Source organism: Anguilla rostrata, chromosome 5, assembly GCF_018555375.3.
Source record: "Anguilla rostrata isolate EN2019 chromosome 5, ASM1855537v3, whole genome shotgun sequence".
Classification (NCBI taxonomy): domain Eukaryota; kingdom Metazoa; phylum Chordata; class Actinopteri; order Anguilliformes; family Anguillidae; genus Anguilla; species Anguilla rostrata.
Genome location: NC_057937.1, coordinates 24,764,282 through 24,781,517, shown reverse-complemented (window position 1 = coordinate 24,781,517; position 17,236 = coordinate 24,764,282). Strand labels below are relative to the sequence as shown.

Genomic DNA, 17,236 nt, shown 5'->3' with positions numbered 1-17,236 from the left:
CTTGCTGATTCTTTTGTCAATCAAGGCTCGTTGGATGCCCGTCAAATCCGTGAGTAGCCTACATACACTGGCCATATTTCACCTTTTCTGATGCGTTTACAATTACGCCACCGCACCAATTGTCACAGCCACTGTTTTACATATCAAACCGAAACTGCTAAACGTACACGCTCATCAGACTGTACAAACTCAAACAAGGATAGCCATAATCCACAACCATTTCTTACAGGGTCACTTCGCATTTCTCACTCTCGTAATAAAACGCTTTGCAAAAAGAAATATCTCATAAAAAACACGTTTTCAACGTACAAAAATGCCAAGTTACTCACGCATACAAGACATACACCGTCAATAACTCATTCATTCAGACTGCCAAAATCCAGGCCTGCCATTAAAAGTATTGATATCAAAATGACGCCAAGTTACGGTACTACAAACAATATAGGCTATCTTGCCTCACCGAAATTTAATAACATGTATTCCAAAGCAATGCTACCCAATATTTCCTCAATTCTTTCAAGTCACTTGGCCCTGTGTTTTGTAATCTTACCATATTACAATGTCATGCAAACTTTGTGTCAGATCAAAGTGTCAAATATTTCGTATTGCCTCATGGAACACATTGAAATTCATGTAGAAAACTGCTGGTCAGTCACTACAGGAAGCATATTTCTCCAGAAAACATATGTTTATACTTGCTTCTGAACTGAATTTGAGTAAATGTACAAGTGATTGTATATTTGCAACGTACAATAAATACATGTAAAATACATATTGTAGCCTACATACATACATAGAGAACTTCTTTATCCCCATGGGGACATTTCCCTCGCAGCATGTTACATTAACATTTACGAACAGACATTTATACCAAGAAACATACAATCATTCACGGAACAGAAAGGCTGGGCACCAAAATACATACATACCAATACAAATTGGACATATAGATGCCTATTCAATCAATCTTGACTGTGAGAAAGCCATCCACACACATGTTTGGCCTGTCCATGTACTGCACGCTTATATACACTCACGGCCAAGTGACTTGAAAGAATTGAGGAAATATTGGGTAGCATTGCTTTGGAATACATGTTATTAAATTTCGGTGAGGCAAGATAGCCTATATTGTTTGTAGTACCGTAACTTGGCGTCATTTTGATATCAATACTTTTAATGGCAGGCCTGGATTTTGGCAGTCTGAATGAATGAGTTATTGACGGTGTATGTCTTGTATGTGTGAGTAACTTGGCATTTTTGTACGATATATTTTTTATGAGCTATATATATACAATCAGAGTCTGTCCCTCTGCTCAGACAATTGTCCAGGCACTTACTTTGGGCACACATGCACACCTATCGCATGGTCTTTCTTATCTGAAAATGTTTAGCTCCTGATCCTTGTATGTCTGTTCTGTTTTTTTTTTTTTTGTTTTTTTTTTGGGATGATTTTAATATGAAACTTTCATTTTTCTGCTGCCATCTTGACCAGGACTCCCTGGCAGAAGAGATATTGAATCTCAGTGGGACCTTCCTGGTTAAATAAAGGATAATAAATAAATAAATAAACGCAAGTGCTTTGAGAGGCTGGTCCTGGCTCATCTCAAATCCTGCCTACCACCCACACTGGACCCCTTCCAATTCGCCTACCGTCAAAATAGGAGTACGGAGGACGCCATCTCCACAGCGTTACACTCCGCCCTCTCCCACTTGGACAACAACAACACCTATGTAAGAATGCTGTTCATTGACTTTAGTTCAGCATTCAACACCATCATCCCCTCCAAACTGATCACTAAACTTGGTGACCTTGGTATCAACCCCTCCCTCTGCAACTGGATACTAGACTTCCTAACCAACAGACCTCAGTATGTTAGGTTAGACAACCTCACCTCCTCAACCCTCATCCACAAGGCTGTGTGCGGAGTCCTCTCCTATACTCCCTCTTCACCCATGACTGCACTCCTGTACATGGCTCCAATACCATTATCAAGTTTGCAGACGACACAACGGTGGTTGGTCTCATAAATAACAACGATGAGAGAGCCTACAGGGAGGAGGTCCAGCACCTGGCGGCGTGGTGCGCTGAAAACAACCTGGCCCTCAACACCAAGAAGACCAAGGAGCTCATTGTGGACTTCAGAAAGACCAAAGGAGGCACGCACACCCCTATCTGCATCGACGGGACGGAGGTTGAGCGTGTCACCAGCTTCAAGTTCCTGGGCGTCCGCATCTCCGAGGACCTCTCCTGGGCCCTCAACACTTCGACCCTGGTCAAGAAGGCTCACCAGCGACTCTTCTTCCTGAGGAGACTGAGGAAAGCCCATCTGTCTCCTCAGATTCTGATGAACTTCTACCGCTGCACAATTGAAAGCATCCTCACCAACTGCATCACAGTTTGGTACGGCAGCTGTTCTGCCTCGGACCGGAAAGCACTTCAGAGGGTGGTGAAAACCGCCCAACGCATCACCAGCATTGCACTCCCAGCAATTCAGACTGTCCACAAGCGGTGTCTGCGGAAGGCACGCAGCATCGCCAGGGACACCTCTCACCCCAGCCACAGACTGTTTGCCCTCCTTCCCTCTGGGAGGCGCTACAGGAGCCTCCGTTCTAGGACCAGCAGGTTCAGGAACAGCTTTTTCCCCTCAGCTGTCACCTTGCTGAACTCTGCACCACGGTGACAGCCCCCCCCCCACCCCGGATACCCCCACCTGGACCCCCCCCAGCCCACCCCCCCACTCAACTTACTCCAATGAATGAACCTTGCACTGCCGCACCTTGCTAATAATATATTTATCATATTTATACCGATCCACTGTCTATATTGTTTATAACTGTCTATACTGTTTATATCACATTGTATTGTATCCATATTTATCAATATTGTATTCATATTTATTCACTTATGTACATATACCTTACTGCACTTTACTGCTTCTTTTGCACTTCTGGTTAGATGCTAACTGCATTTCGTTGTCTCAGTACGTGTACTCTGTGCAATGACAATAAAGTTGAATCTAATCTAAAAAATAATAAATAAATCTGCCAGATCAGCATCCCCCTCTGTCCTCTCAGTCCAGTATTCTGCCACTAACTGGAGAGGGGGTTGATATTGACCATTAACTATTGTCCGTGGTGCCCCGTGCTGATTGGGGGGAGTCTACTGAGGCCGGGTTGCTGGGCAATAAACCTCCCCAATCTCCTTAAGTAGGCAGTATACTTCGTAAAAAGTAGAACTTTTGAGCAAAAAGACACAATGAGAACAACTGAAGAACAAAAACACCCGGTGTTGTGTGTTCTCACGCTGCAGTGCAACGGCCTCCAGGCAGAACTTCTAGAAAATGTCTTTCTTGTTCTTCGACCCCCCCCCTTTCAGGTATTGGTCCAAATATCACATGGTTGGTTACGTCACGGTTCAGAGTTCCGAGAGCAGACTTCACATGCTAATGTACGGAGAATCAACGCCAATCTCTCTTCTGTAGAGATGGGAATTTTTTGAGTTCCCGCATGTTTGATGAATGGTGCAACTCGTTTCAGCAAGTCATCAAAACGCCTAGCACACATTCAGAAATAAGAGAAAGTGGTCCCCATCGTCTAAACTCCGCATTTGCTGAATGTACAGACAAAACTCTCCATTCTCCGTCCTACTCTGATTTAGAGGGCGAACGTACCATCTCCTTAGCCTTTCTTCTTCTTTTGCAAAGCTAGATAAACTAAAGCCACTTTTAACACTTTAAACTTTTCGTTTTGTGTTGTGATCTCGCGTAGCCCTTCTCTTTATACATCCATGGCGTAGCCGCGAGACGGAGGTCTGGGCGAGATTCCAGCCCCGGTTAATAGCTGCCTCGTAATTATTCACGCCCCAGCAGCGTCGACTGACTTTAAACGGTGCGGTGTTCTCACTCAGTATACCGACAACAGTGTTCGTGGACATGTTCGCCGGTGGTTCTCAATCCTGAAGTTCTTTCTTCTTACTGAGTTAGGGAGCAGGCCCAAAGGGTTAGCCAGTAGCTTGACCCAAGGCAGGGGGGAGAGGTGGGCCTCCGGAAGCAGTAAAACCAATTCCGTTAGGTGATAACAGAACTTAATTCACAGAATGTGGCTCCCATCCCCCGGTCCTGCTGGCCTTTCGTACACCAATCAACAAACGAGTATAGATTACATTACATTACATTTATTTGGCAGACGCTTTTAGCCAAAGCGATGTACAAAAGTGCATTTCATGGACATGAACAACTTCAAAACACAGGTTCAATAAGATGCAATACTTATTTTGTACAGCTATTTCTAGCCAAGAACACAGTTTAGTTCACACAGTGAACACTATTCTGACCTAACCTCTGCCAAGAAAACTAGGCAGAAGAACAAGCTACAGTATTAGGACAAATACAAATTACCAAAAAGTGCTGGGATGGGGGAACGTAACGAGTGTAGTGAAAGGGGCATTGGTTATAATATGGATAGTAGAGTGGTAAAGACCTCTTTTGTAGTTTACACAATACTGATAATTTGCATTCAACTTAATATGCTACCTTTGTTGTGGCAAATTTATTGACTGAGGCAAAGAGACATGTGCATTTAATTGTGCTCTGATTGATGGAGTGACATTACTGGACATAAGTAACCCACTGGCACAACTGCAGTGCTGTACTTCATGTATTTGCAGTGTAAATGCTGCTTACTTGCTCTATGTGTGCTGGACAGACTTCAGCAGTGGAGAAGCCTGTGCAAGAGAGAGGATTGGCGCTGTATGACCCTGCATGGAGAGACATTGTGCGGGAGGAAAGGAGATATTGTCCACAGAGTTGTGCTCTCCGTCACTTCCAGGGGACAGTTCTGGCATACGTCACACCGGTGAGCCTTTTCCTCTGCCTGCCTGCCTGCGTGCCTGCCTGCTGAATCTGCCTGTTTGTGTATACTGCTTTTGTCAGTGTTTCTGTCTTTGTTACAGCCTGTATGACTATGTTTCAGTGGATCGCTCTGTACAGTATGGTAAATGGAGCTAATTTCTGTTTCTGTCCCTCTGTATGTCATTCTGTTTAGAAGGGTTCTTAAAAAAATGGAAAATAAAACTTTTTTTTTTTTAACCGACAATTCAGGATAATTCTGGTTCCATTTCAAGATACCAATGTAAATACAAGGTATGTATCATGCACTTGAAGCCTTTGTTCTAACAAATGGCATGCAATTGCCTCAATTCCAAATGGGGCGAGGGGCAAGGCAAGGAATATCCCCCATCGCCCTTACTTTTTTCACTACTACTTGAGCCACTGGCTGAAACCATTCAAACCTATGTAATGTTACTCTTAAGATAGCTCTTTATGCGGATGACATTTTACTATTTATTTCAGAACCTGAAACTTCTATTCCTGCTCTTATAGCTCAAATTAACCTGTTTAGTTTATTTTCTGGGTATAAATTTTAACAAATCTGAAGCAATGCCCGTAGGGTGTTTTGGGGAATTAGTTGCTTTGAGATTTTACGTTTAGTTGGGCAACTACTGGATTTTATTATCTTGGAGCACATATATCTACTAAACTTGAAAATCTGTATAGGTTGAATTTTTCACCAATGATGAGGGCAGATAAGGATGATCTTGACTGTTGGATGCACTTACAAATTTTTTGGGTAGGAACGATTAACCTTATAAAAATTAATTATTTACCAAGACTTTCATGTCCTCTTAAAACGCTCCCGTTGTATTTAACTAAAGAATTAGTAGATGATTTAAGTAAACATTTCTCAAAGTTTGTCGGCCATAAAAAAAGACCTTCACTTAAAATACAGAAATTACATTTACCATATGATAGAGGAGACCTGGCCCTACCAAATTTAATTTCTTACAATTGGTCCCACCACATACAGATTATATTTGAATGTATAAAGATCCAGGCTCTACCTAGGTTGGTTTAGATTTATGGTGTACTATACCTTATTCCTTCACTAGTATATTGACCGGCGACAAAAAACTAGCCTTCCAGGAAACTAAACATAATCCTGTCCTCCATAGTATATTTAAGGTTTGGAGAGATATTCATAATTTCCTTTGTAGATTATCCTTTTCTTCATCAAGCATACCTTTCCTGAAGAATAGAGCACCCGCTGCAGGTTTAACTGCTAGTTGTTTTCATCTTTGGCATAAAAAATGGGTGCGATTTATTTCTGACTTATTTGATGAAAATGGTCTAGGGCTGTCACGATTCTTTGATTATCTTGAATTACTCAGTTGCATCCGTTTAAGTTTCATTTATCTGCTGGAAGTTCATTCATCATGCTGGCACAGGCATAGAGTTCTGAGGTCAGCCCTGGGAAAAAAAGGGCAAATGATTTCAAAAGTCTAGGAACATTTCATACTCGAAGCGACAGAAAATATTCTTTCCACAACAGCACAACATTAGTGCTGCAACATGTAAAGAGAAAGCATCCATTGACGGAAGCAACAGACTCTGATACCGAGAGGTGAGTTTTTCATTTACATTAGTCCACTAGCATTAGCAAACTACCAACTAAGTGAAATATAAAAGGAATCCCTACAATGACTTTTTGAAAGATTCACCCTTTGACAACTTACCGGTTACATGACAAGAAGAACATAGGCATCAGAACTATCCATGTTTCCCCTGTAGATCGGTGCCTCCAGTGCCCAATGCTAACATTTTAGTGTACACTCATTTAACACAGATGATGGTGTCATAATTATTATTACATCATTATTTCTGGATGTAGGATTGCTTTATTTTTTGTTATGCAATGGAGACTTGTGACTCTCAAATATGTTGAATTGACCGAAAGTAAAATTAATTTCAATGATTCTTTTGAAAACCATGGCAACTTTTTGGTAAATTTTGGCTGTTTCGTCACCAGTGGTTGTACCTGCTGGAAGCACACTCTTTCTGGGGATTTCCATGCAAATGACTCAATTAAGAATGACGTGAATGCGCTATTCTAATAGGCTATTCTAATAGGTTTTTCTTTTTTATGTAATAAAATACAAACATTACTGGCTATCTTTAAATTATATGACTATATTTACTATCAGAATACATAACAATTGTTTTACAGGCAATACAAAACCTGAGTTATTCTCAAGCTATGTCTTTTACATTGGAATTCATCTTTCTTTTAAAGGGTGTTGTTTCACCTGCTTCAATAGCTTGTAGCCAGTTCATTGTAAAAATTATTGTTAGCGATATGAAGAGTTAGTTGTAAGTAATTTTTGTTTATCATATAGTTACAGTGGGGTGCAAAAATTTGGGCACCCCTGGTCAAAATGCCTTTTACAATTAACATCTAAGTGAAGAGAAGCTAACCTGATCTCTAAATGGTACAAAGTTAAACGTGAGACATGTCTTCTTTCTTTTAAAGCAAGATTACTTTTTATTTTAATTTTTACTGTTTCAAAATAATAAAAAAAGGAAAAGGCCCCGTGCAAAAGTTTGAGAACCCTGTACTTTATAACTCCTCCTCGGGCAACTATAACAGCTTGCAAACGCTTCCTGTAGCCAGCTAAGAGCCCTTCAATCCTTGCTTTTGGAAAACTTATCCATTCCTCCTGGCAGAACACTTCTAGCTCAGAAATATTCTTCGGCCTCCTAGCATGCATGGCATTTTTAAGATCTCGCCACAGATTTTCAATAATATTTAAGTCTGAGAACTGTGGTGGCCATTCCAAAACCTCCATCTGTCTTTCCTGGAGGTACTTCATTATTGATTTCGAGGTATGCTTTGGATCATTGTCTTGCTGTAATACCCAACCTCTCTAAAACTTCAATGTCTGGACTGCCTTTCGAACATTAGCTTCTAGAATTTCTTGATATTTGGTGGAATCCATTCTTCCTTCGACCCGCATTTCCTGTGCCCCGAGCTGCCACACAACCATAAAGCATAATGGATCCACCTCAATGCTTAAAGTTTTCTTCTCTACAAATGCTTCACGCTTTTTTCTCCAAACATACCTTCTTTGGTTGTGGCCATTTTAGTTTCATCAGTCCAAAGCACATTCTTCCGAAAGGCTTCAGGCTTCTCAAGGTTTTCTTTTGCATACTTCAGATGCTTCATTTTGTGTTGAGGTCGTAGGACGGGCTTCTTTCTGGAAACTCTGCCATGTAGGCCTCTAAAGTTATTTAAAGTACATTGTACGGTTGTCCTGTGAATAACTAGACCTGTGTGTGCTACTTTTTTTGCTGCTCTTTTGCAGTGATGTGTGGGTTGTGCTGAGCATTTATCTCCAGGTTTTGGGCCATTCTATCTGAATTTTTTTTATAGCCTTCTTGTTAATGGAAGTGAACTATCTTGATTCTGACATCCTTGGACAACAGTTTAGAGGAACCTATGGTTGTTAACACCAGACAGAACAACCACCGCAGTCAGATATTTTAGAAGGCATGGAGTTACTTCGGAATAAATTGTTCAGCCCTAGAAATGTATTCACCTGACTCATTGAAGCCCTAATGAGTAAATCACCTTGGTCTGGGTCTTAGTCATTATCTTTTTAAAAAGTAACGAAGAATTATCCAAAAGGGTTCCCAAACTTTTGCACAGGGTCCTTTTCATTTTTTTATCATTTAAAAACAGTAAAAAAAGAAAATAAAAATCTATCTTGCTTTAAAATTTGCAGAAAGGTCTAAAGTACCATTTAGAGTTCAGGTTTACTTTCGATCACTTAGAGATTAATTGTAACAGACATTTAAACCAGTGGGGCCCATATTTTTGCACATTACTGTATATATACTATATTTTATTTTTATAGTTTTATTATTGTTAAACAGTTATTTATTGTTTGAATTGATTGCAGTGTCATAAATGAAGTATATGAAAATGAATAATAAGTATAACCAAATCAAATCCAACCTAATCCGTTCCAATATGTAATGGGAATGGACATCAACTAAATGCTATGAATTGGACATGTATTGATAGGATTAAGTCTAAGTCTATTTTTAATTTTTCATAGCAAATAAGGGTAGATGTTGATAATTATGTATCACATTCCAATTCCTGTTTTGCTTATTTTTCAGTAAACCACGGAGTACCATGGACAAGTTGCAGCGAGTTGGGCCATGTTCACCTCAGCAAGCAAAAAAATTCACAGATAGCATTATGTACATGCTTATCACAGATATGGGTTACATAATTCCGTCAAGGTCACATGACTACCAAAATTGAAAAATAATTAGTCTTTCCTTAATATTAATACACCCAGCTCTGCCTCAAGAACCTTAATATATTTTATAATGTATTTGTTACGTGCCATGTGTTTTATTTTGTGTGGACTTCCCTGCCTTCACCTGCCATCATCTTCGTTGGCTGCGCCGCCTGTCAATCACCATCCACCAAGTCCCACCTTCACCAATCCCCACCCTCCGTGTCAATTCTGGATCAACCAATCAGAACTCGCCACCTCTGCTATATAAACCTTGATTGTTTGCCATGATGGATGTCTGACTTTTTGCTCTGTGTTGTGTTAGTATTTGACTGTATGTTAATCACTCATTTGAACTTGTCTTGTTTTTGTGTACACTTCCAAGGCTTGGGACAGGTAAGACTGGGGGCTCCTGTACATATGCCCGTAGGCTATGTTGTGTATAGATCCACTAGTCCTTAGGGGTGATTGCCAACCAATTGTTTTTTCAGTCTGCTAGTTAGACTAGATAGGCCTTTTGTTTGTGTACTTGATACACTAGATTAAATTACACTCTGGTTTAGCTAGCTTGTTTTTCTGTTCATTTGGCAACACCCAGCGTCCTTTGACCCTGGTAGTGTGTGTCTGGGTTGTTGTATGTCCTGTAGTAGTTTGTTGCACCTTTTGTTTTGTTCACATAGTAAAACACTCATGCACTGAGTTGCTGCTTTTGTCTGTGTTTGATTTATTGTTGTTACCATCATTTATACAGCATTAACATCCCCCGGCATTCTTAACATCTAGTTACCCCATGCACCCCTAGACCCATGGGGTCGTAACAGTATTTTATTCTTCAAAAGAGCCATTCATTTTCTGTTAGTTGTGTAAGTCACTCTGGATGAGAGTGTCTGCTAAATGCCTGTAATGTAATGTTTTGTTATGTTCTGTGTTAATATTTTATTTGGCTAGCCCTTTTGTGGTATGAGCATTGCAGTGCAGTCAGTCTTGTACTGTATGCTGTCTGTTATATTGTTTCCAATATAAAATAAAAAAGATACCAATATAAATGGTAAGCTTTTTCTCTTTCCTCACTGATGAGAATGAATTACATTACAATAAAATTGATTTCACAGATGCTCTTATCCAGAGCAACTTGAAGAATAGGAGAAAGGTGAGTTCATTCACTTGATTAATTTGAGCAGCAGTGCTAGACCTCCTGAACAACATTCTTTGACCAACAAGTAAATATGCAACATTACTAAAGCACTAGTACTAAACAGTAACCAAAGATACATTTTAGAAATACATATGGACTTCATCCATAAAAAACCCTAAGAAGAAAAATATAAGACCATAAAATACAGACAAATGCCATAAAAGTCTGCAAACTGAATTGGTAAAAAAGATGAGTGTTACAGGGAAGGGAAGCTAAACTATAATATAAACTAATGGAAGGCTAATTTTATATGGACCAGGCATAATGAAATAGAAATAAGACCGTGATATCAGAATTTTGCTACTGGTTTTCTTGATGACTGCAGGAATGGGTATTCAGTTTTTTTGTTGTGGACTTTTTACTTGCTTTTTCCTGTGGAGGTTTTGGTTCCTGGTTTCTCATGTGTTGTTTTGGTGCCCATGCTTAAAAGGAGCAACCCAATGATCCTTTTCAGTCAGTCTGTCTGTTCACCACATGATAGAGGCAATCCCCAGCTGTGCATGACTCACCAAATTTGTCTATTTAACTATGTGCAATATTTGAGTTTCTTTTTCTCTCTGTCTCTCTTTTCTCCCTTCCTCCCTCTCTCATGACCAGTGGAACTCACATGGTTATGACATCGCCAAGGTTTTCAGCTCCAAGCTGACCTCAGTTTCACCTGTGTGGCTGCAGTTGAAGCGTAGAGGTCCAGAGAGCTTCCAAGTGACTGGCCTGCATGACCATGACCCAGGTAAGAGTTGCACTGCTCTGGCCTGCATGATCACATCTCGGGTGACTGCCACATCCTGCTAGCCTGCATGATCACATTCCAGATGACCGGGCCTCTGAACTCTCTCTGCAGGCTGGGTCAAAGCTGTGAAGAAGGGGAACAAGAAAATTAGGATATGTAAGTTTACACCCCCCCCCTCCCCCCACAGACACACACACACAAAAAAACCAAACAAACTAAAATGTATATATATATGTATATAAAATACTAGGGTTGTCATGATATCTAACAATACTATATAGCTTTATTTTTTTATAAAGTTATTGTTATTAAGGATTACATGTACATAAATTATTTAAAATGGTGACAGGTGAGTTAATATTTAAAAAATCTGACTTACTTTGAGACAAATCCAAGCAGAGCGTCCTTTCCCTGCGACCTTTTCCATCTGCTGCCTCACAACAACGTCCGTATGCTTTATTTTTAAATATTTAATATTGGTATTTAAATATTGACTATTTAGTAACAGTGCCAGTTATCTGATAAGCAATCTTATCCTTGCTTTCCCCTTAAGGCTAAAGTTGCAAGGAAGTACTTCTGTAAGCCTATTTGTGCTACTTGTACACCATCAGAGCATGTGTTCAGAACTGCAGGAAGAACTGCCGCTTTGTTGTGTAGCCTTTTAAAACCAGAATGGATCAACATGCTTGTTTTCATGCGTAAAAATGACTGAAACAAAATGAAATACATAAAATGTCATCAATGCAGTTAGTGTTTAGTCTGGAGAAAAACTTTATTTAAAAAAATATATATAAATTATGCAGCATTATTTGATTTGATGTTGTGCTGTTTAAATGTTCATATTTCTTAATTGTTCAACTGTTTTTTCAAGTGTTCATATGTATTTTTTAAGACAGTTCATTTAGGTTTTTAGTTATTAAATGTCATTGTTATTTAAGATTATTGTTTTTTTTGTTGTTTTTTTAATGCCTTATTTAAATTAAGTTTCTGTGTCATTGTTTGCAGTTGATCATACTGTAACTAGCCAAAGGAAGCAACTGCAATTTTAGATCAATGCTGCCACTGGGCCACACGTGGTAATTACTTCAGTTCTCCTTATAATTCCACTATAATTTTTAAAAAATTATAATATCAAATATTACAATATTTCTTAAAGGTGTGTCAATGATATGAAAATGGGTTATCATGACAATACAAATATACATACACACACTTACTGGCCACTTTTAGATACACATACTGTCTTGTACTGGATAGGACTCCTTTTTGCTTCTAGAACAATGTTTGTTTCATAGCATGGATTCAACAAGGTGCTGGAAGCATTTCTCCATGCTGACTCAATAGCATCCTGCAGTTCCTGCCAATTTTTGCCTGCACTTTCAGCCTGAGATGATGTGTGCTTTGTAGCATGGAGTTTTAACTTGCTGGAAAAAGTGTAGACTGTCCCACAAAGGGATGCACATGACAAGCAACAATGCTTAGGTATCCTCTGGTATTCATATTCAATTGGTATTAAGGAGTCTAATGCGTGCCAAGAAAACATTCCTCGCACCATTACACCACCACCAGACTGCACTGTTGACACAAGGAAGGTTGGATCCTTGGATTCATGCTGCTTATGCCAAATTCTGACCCTGCCAACTGAATGTCACAGCAAAAATTGAGATTTTTTGGACCAGGCAACATTTATCTTTAATCATCCAGTTTTGGTGGTCATATGCTTCTTGTTCTTAGCTGAACCCGGCATGGTCGCCCATCTGGTCCAAGTTTTTATTTGTTTTGCGTTCAGAGATGCCCTTCTGCACACCACAGTTGTAAAAAAAAAAGCATTTTTGGCCTTTCTGTTCACTTGAACATGATTTTTGTTTATTGCACCATTCTCTGTAAAAAGAGATTAGTGCATAAAAATCCCTGAGATTCTAGAACCACCACTTCGGGTATTAACAATCATACCATAGTCAAAGTCACTTAGATCACACATGTTGCCCATTTTAATGTTTAGTCAAACAAAAATCTAAACCCCTTATCCATGTCTGCAAGCTTTATATACTGAATTGCAGCCACTTGATTTGCTACTTGGAGGAGCGGGCTATTTGAATTAAATTTTCAATTTCAATTCAGTTTTTATAGCTCTTTTTACAGCTTTTTAACTGTCAGACATGTGCTTTACAGAGCAGCAAGGCAGGAGACAGAGAAAAAAGAACAAACATAGCAAATATCAGGCCTGAACCACCAAATAGCAAGCACATTAGATGCTTCCAGTGGGGAGAGAACCCTCAAATGGTGTTGAGAAAAATGTCCCAATGACAGGAGCTCTATAAGAGAAGGCTCTACCACCCATTGTAATTTTAGATATACGTGGAATTTTCAGATAACCAGCATTTTCTGAACAAAGTAATCTTGGAGGCGAGAAATTAATAAGTAACTCACTAAGATAGTCAGGGGCTAAACTGTTTAAAGCTTTATATGTTAACAGCAAAATCTTATATTCAATTCTTGATATGACTGGCAGCCAGTGAAGAGATTTGAGCACTCGACTGAAAAGTTCCCATTTCTTAGTTCTAGTAAAGACCCTAGCAGCTCATTCTGTACAATTTGGAGACGTTTCAGGGTCAGGTTGGTGCAACCTGACAATAAAATGTTAAAGCAATCAATCCGAGAGGATAGAAATGCATGAACCATTTTTTCCCAAGCATCCTGGAGGGACAACATCATCTTTAATTTAGATATGTTCTTTAGGTATAAGAAGGTCACTCGTTTTATTAATGTGGGCCTGAAAGGAGAGATCTGAATCAAAAGTTATGCAAACAGTTGCTTTAGTGGAGACTGAGAAGCCATTTATATTTACGGAAAACTGGAAGAATTTATCTCTTAAGAGATTTGGGAGATACTGCCAGCATCACAGTTTCATAGAATTCAACATGAGGAAATTTCATCCAAGCCTTTACGTCTTTAAGACAGACCTCTAATTTGGTTACTGAATCAACTTTGCCTGGTTGAAAAGATTATATAAAGTTGCATGCATTGTTACGACCCTTCTAGGGGTTAAGGGTGCAATATTTAAAATGATGTTTGGCACCAGGAGATGTAACTAAATATATAAGCCTTCTTGTGAGAACAATGAGAGACACACAAGGCGGACTACGGTGAAAGGGATTTTACTGTGATGGTGGTAGGGCTATTTACAAGTATTTACACACATTTCCAAACATAAAACAGTTCAAGACACACAACCGAGACCAGTAAAAAAAAAGGTGGTGCCGAAAATAACAAACACAATACCCTAACTACGAATTTGTAATATAACTAACCAAATAACAATACAGAAAACAAAACCTGTCTAACTAACCTAACTGCGACCAGCAGTCATAAATACAGGGGGCGACACCACCACTAAACTAATGTGCTTAGACAGAGCCTTTACCCTACGTGTCAACACGTGTATAGGAGCCCCCGGAACTTACCTAACACTGGTCTCTGAAGTGAACCAGGGAGGACGAAATTTTAGACAACACACAACTCTCTCAAATAACACACACAGTCTAGCATTTGCCCAAACACACAGCACAAATGAGGAAACGGAAGGCTCCTGCAGGAACAAAATGGGGATTTTAAAATTGAGAGCTGAGGCATGATTGGAGGAGACATGATAGCAGGAGGGAGCTGATTGGCGGATGGGGGGGATGAGTGGGAGAATTCTGATGATTGACAGCGGGGATTACCAATGGGAATAACGAAGGGCGGCACACGGACTCCTGCGGAAATGACAGCAACCGAGAGAGAGAGCAGAACGAAAGAGGGGAGAAAAATGCACGCCTGCATCTCACACGCGAACGTGACAGTATAGCAGTCATAGTTAACACCATGACTGGTTATGATATCCCTAAGGGGGAGCATGTAGAGAAAAGAACAAAGGACCCAACACAGATCCTTGAGGTACTCCAAAGTTTACCCTGGAATATTCACAGGACTTATTGTTTGCCCTAACAGCCTGAGATCAGTCAGCGGGATAGGATTTAAACTACATAAAGGCTTGCCCAGTGACACCAACTAAGAACCTATGGAGGAGGATGTGGTAGTCTATGGTAGTGTCATGAACCAGCTCAAAGTCCATACAAAAACTGGGAGACCACACAAGAAATAATGGATTAAAGTAAACAAGTTTTATTTAACTAATAGAAAATCCAATAGAACATAAAACACCACCAAACAAAACCCTGTTAGCAGGGAGGAGAGAGAGAGAGAACTGACATCCAGCCCTCTTATATAGTCATCAGGATAAGTGTCTTCAGGTGTGGCTCCTCCTCCTGACACACCTCTGCCACTCTGCAATCAGGAATTGATTCAGGTGTGGCCCATCCTCCTGACACACCTCCTACACAGAAACAGGAAAAACAGGCAAAACACACAAGGAGCCACAAGCAGAGTGGGAGGGGTCGTCACAGTAGTCAAAGACAGATCATTCAATACTCAGGCAAGGACTGTCTCAGGACTATGCTACTTCCTAAAACCAGACTGAAACCTCTCATACACATTGTTATCCTGTAAGAAAGAAGGGAGTTGTGCTATACATTTTTCAAGAATCTTTGATAGAAATGGGAGTCTGTTGGAGCTCTTCAGTTGCTTGATTTCTGCCTTCTTAAAGGATATGGGAACATAGCCGAATAACAGTGAAGATTAATTATATGAAGAACTGGTTTGCTAATAACAGACAATAGCTCCTTCTGTAGCTTTATGGGTATGGGGTCAAGAGTGCAGGTGGTTAATTTGGAAGAAGAAACTATTTTGACTAGTTCACTCAGAAGTAAGAAAGTAAAGGATTGTGTGTCTTGAAGGCAGGTCTGTGATATCAATAAAGCTGTTGTTGACTAGTGTAGAAGCAGATACAGTGGGCTCCAGAATTATTGGCACCCTTAATAAAAATGAAGAAAAAAGGCTGCACATAATAAATGACACTGATAATAATCTATATATTATGTTCAAACATATGGTAAAACGATATACTTTTATTTCAATATATTTACTGTCATGCTTCAATGTTTTTTTTAAGTAATTAAATTTTTTCTGAAAACCATAGGTGCCATAATTATTGGCACCCCTAACAATTATTGTAAGTAAAATCAAACAAAATGAAATTGGCAATACAATTTTACTTAATTTAGTTCATCTCCGTCTAAAGGAACTATATTGTGTTATTCCATCACTTCCAGTTTCAATAGAGAATAAAAATGAGGTAACAAGCATACAAAATCCCTTTGTCATCCATCAGCATTGGAAAAGCCACATAACTGTCAATTCAGAAGAGAATGATGGTAATTTACAGTCACAAGTCTGGTAATGGGTACAAGAAAAGACATACACGGTTAAACATACCACTTAGCACTGTAAGGGCAATAATAAAAAGGTGTAAAACATATGGAATGGTTGCAAATTTGCCAGGAAGAGGAAGCAAGTGCATGGTGTCCCCACAGACGGTGAGGAAGATGGTGAGGGAGGCCATTAATAACCCAAGGATCACTGTTTAAGAATTGCAGAGATTGGTTTGTTTCTTGCGGTCAACAAGTCTAAAAAACAAACATAAAATGGCACCTCCATACCAACTAACTCTTTGGAAGGGTGGCATGAAGACAGCCCTTACTGAGCTCAATAAACAAAACCAAGAATCTGGAGCTTGCCAAACCTCATTGGAATTATGACTGGAAGAGAGTGCTATTGTCAGATGAGACCGAAATTGAAAGTTTTTGCCATACACACCATCAACATGTTTGGCAGCAAAAGAGGAATGCATACAGGAGAAGCACCTCATACCTACAGTCAAATATGGAGGTGGGTCATTGATATTTTGGAGATGTTTTGCTGGCAGTGGTCCCGGGGCACTATTTTAGATCAATGGCACAATGAATTCAACAAAGTACCAGGAAATTCTGGCAGAAAATGTGGTTAATTGCTTAAATGCTTAAGTGAAATAAACATCCATGTTTTCCAATGGCCATCTCAGTTTCCAGACTTAAATTCCATCAAAAACCTGTGGTCTGAACTGAAGCGCAAACCCAAAGATATCAATGATTCTGAAAAGTTCTACATGGAGCAATGGTCAAAAATTCCTCCAAATGTGTTCTCTAAACGTATCACAAATTATAGGAAAAGACTCAAGGCTGTCATCGTTGCC

General features: G+C 39.6%; 1 protein-coding gene and 1 long non-coding RNA gene across 14 annotated transcripts in view; both read left to right on the top strand.

Annotated features, from left to right (window-relative positions):
• Positions 1-17,236, top strand: part of chid1 (chitinase domain containing 1) — a 352,093-nt gene that overhangs the window by 43,330 nt on the left and 291,527 nt on the right. For 10 of the 13 annotated variants that reach the window (XR_010330348.1, XR_010330349.1, XM_064337950.1 and 7 more), the window contains exons 3-6: positions 4,705-4,854; positions 5,100-5,141; positions 10,935-11,067; positions 11,179-11,223. Coding sequence is in view for 11 of the 13 variants with exons in the window: in XM_064337950.1 (XP_064194020.1) it covers positions 4,705-4,854; positions 5,100-5,141; positions 10,935-11,067; positions 11,179-11,223 (370 nt within the window). In the remaining 2 variants the exon portion in view is untranslated. The remainder of the gene's footprint in view (positions 1-4,704; positions 4,855-5,099; positions 5,142-10,934; positions 11,068-11,178; positions 11,224-17,236) is intronic. The other 3 variants (XM_064337944.1, XM_064337945.1, XM_064337951.1) reach the window with 3 other exon arrangements.
• Positions 5,148-10,188, top strand: LOC135256067 (uncharacterized). Its single transcript, XR_010330354.1, has 2 exons — positions 5,148-6,459; positions 9,018-10,188. It is a non-coding gene; the product is annotated as an uncharacterized LOC135256067 (long non-coding RNA).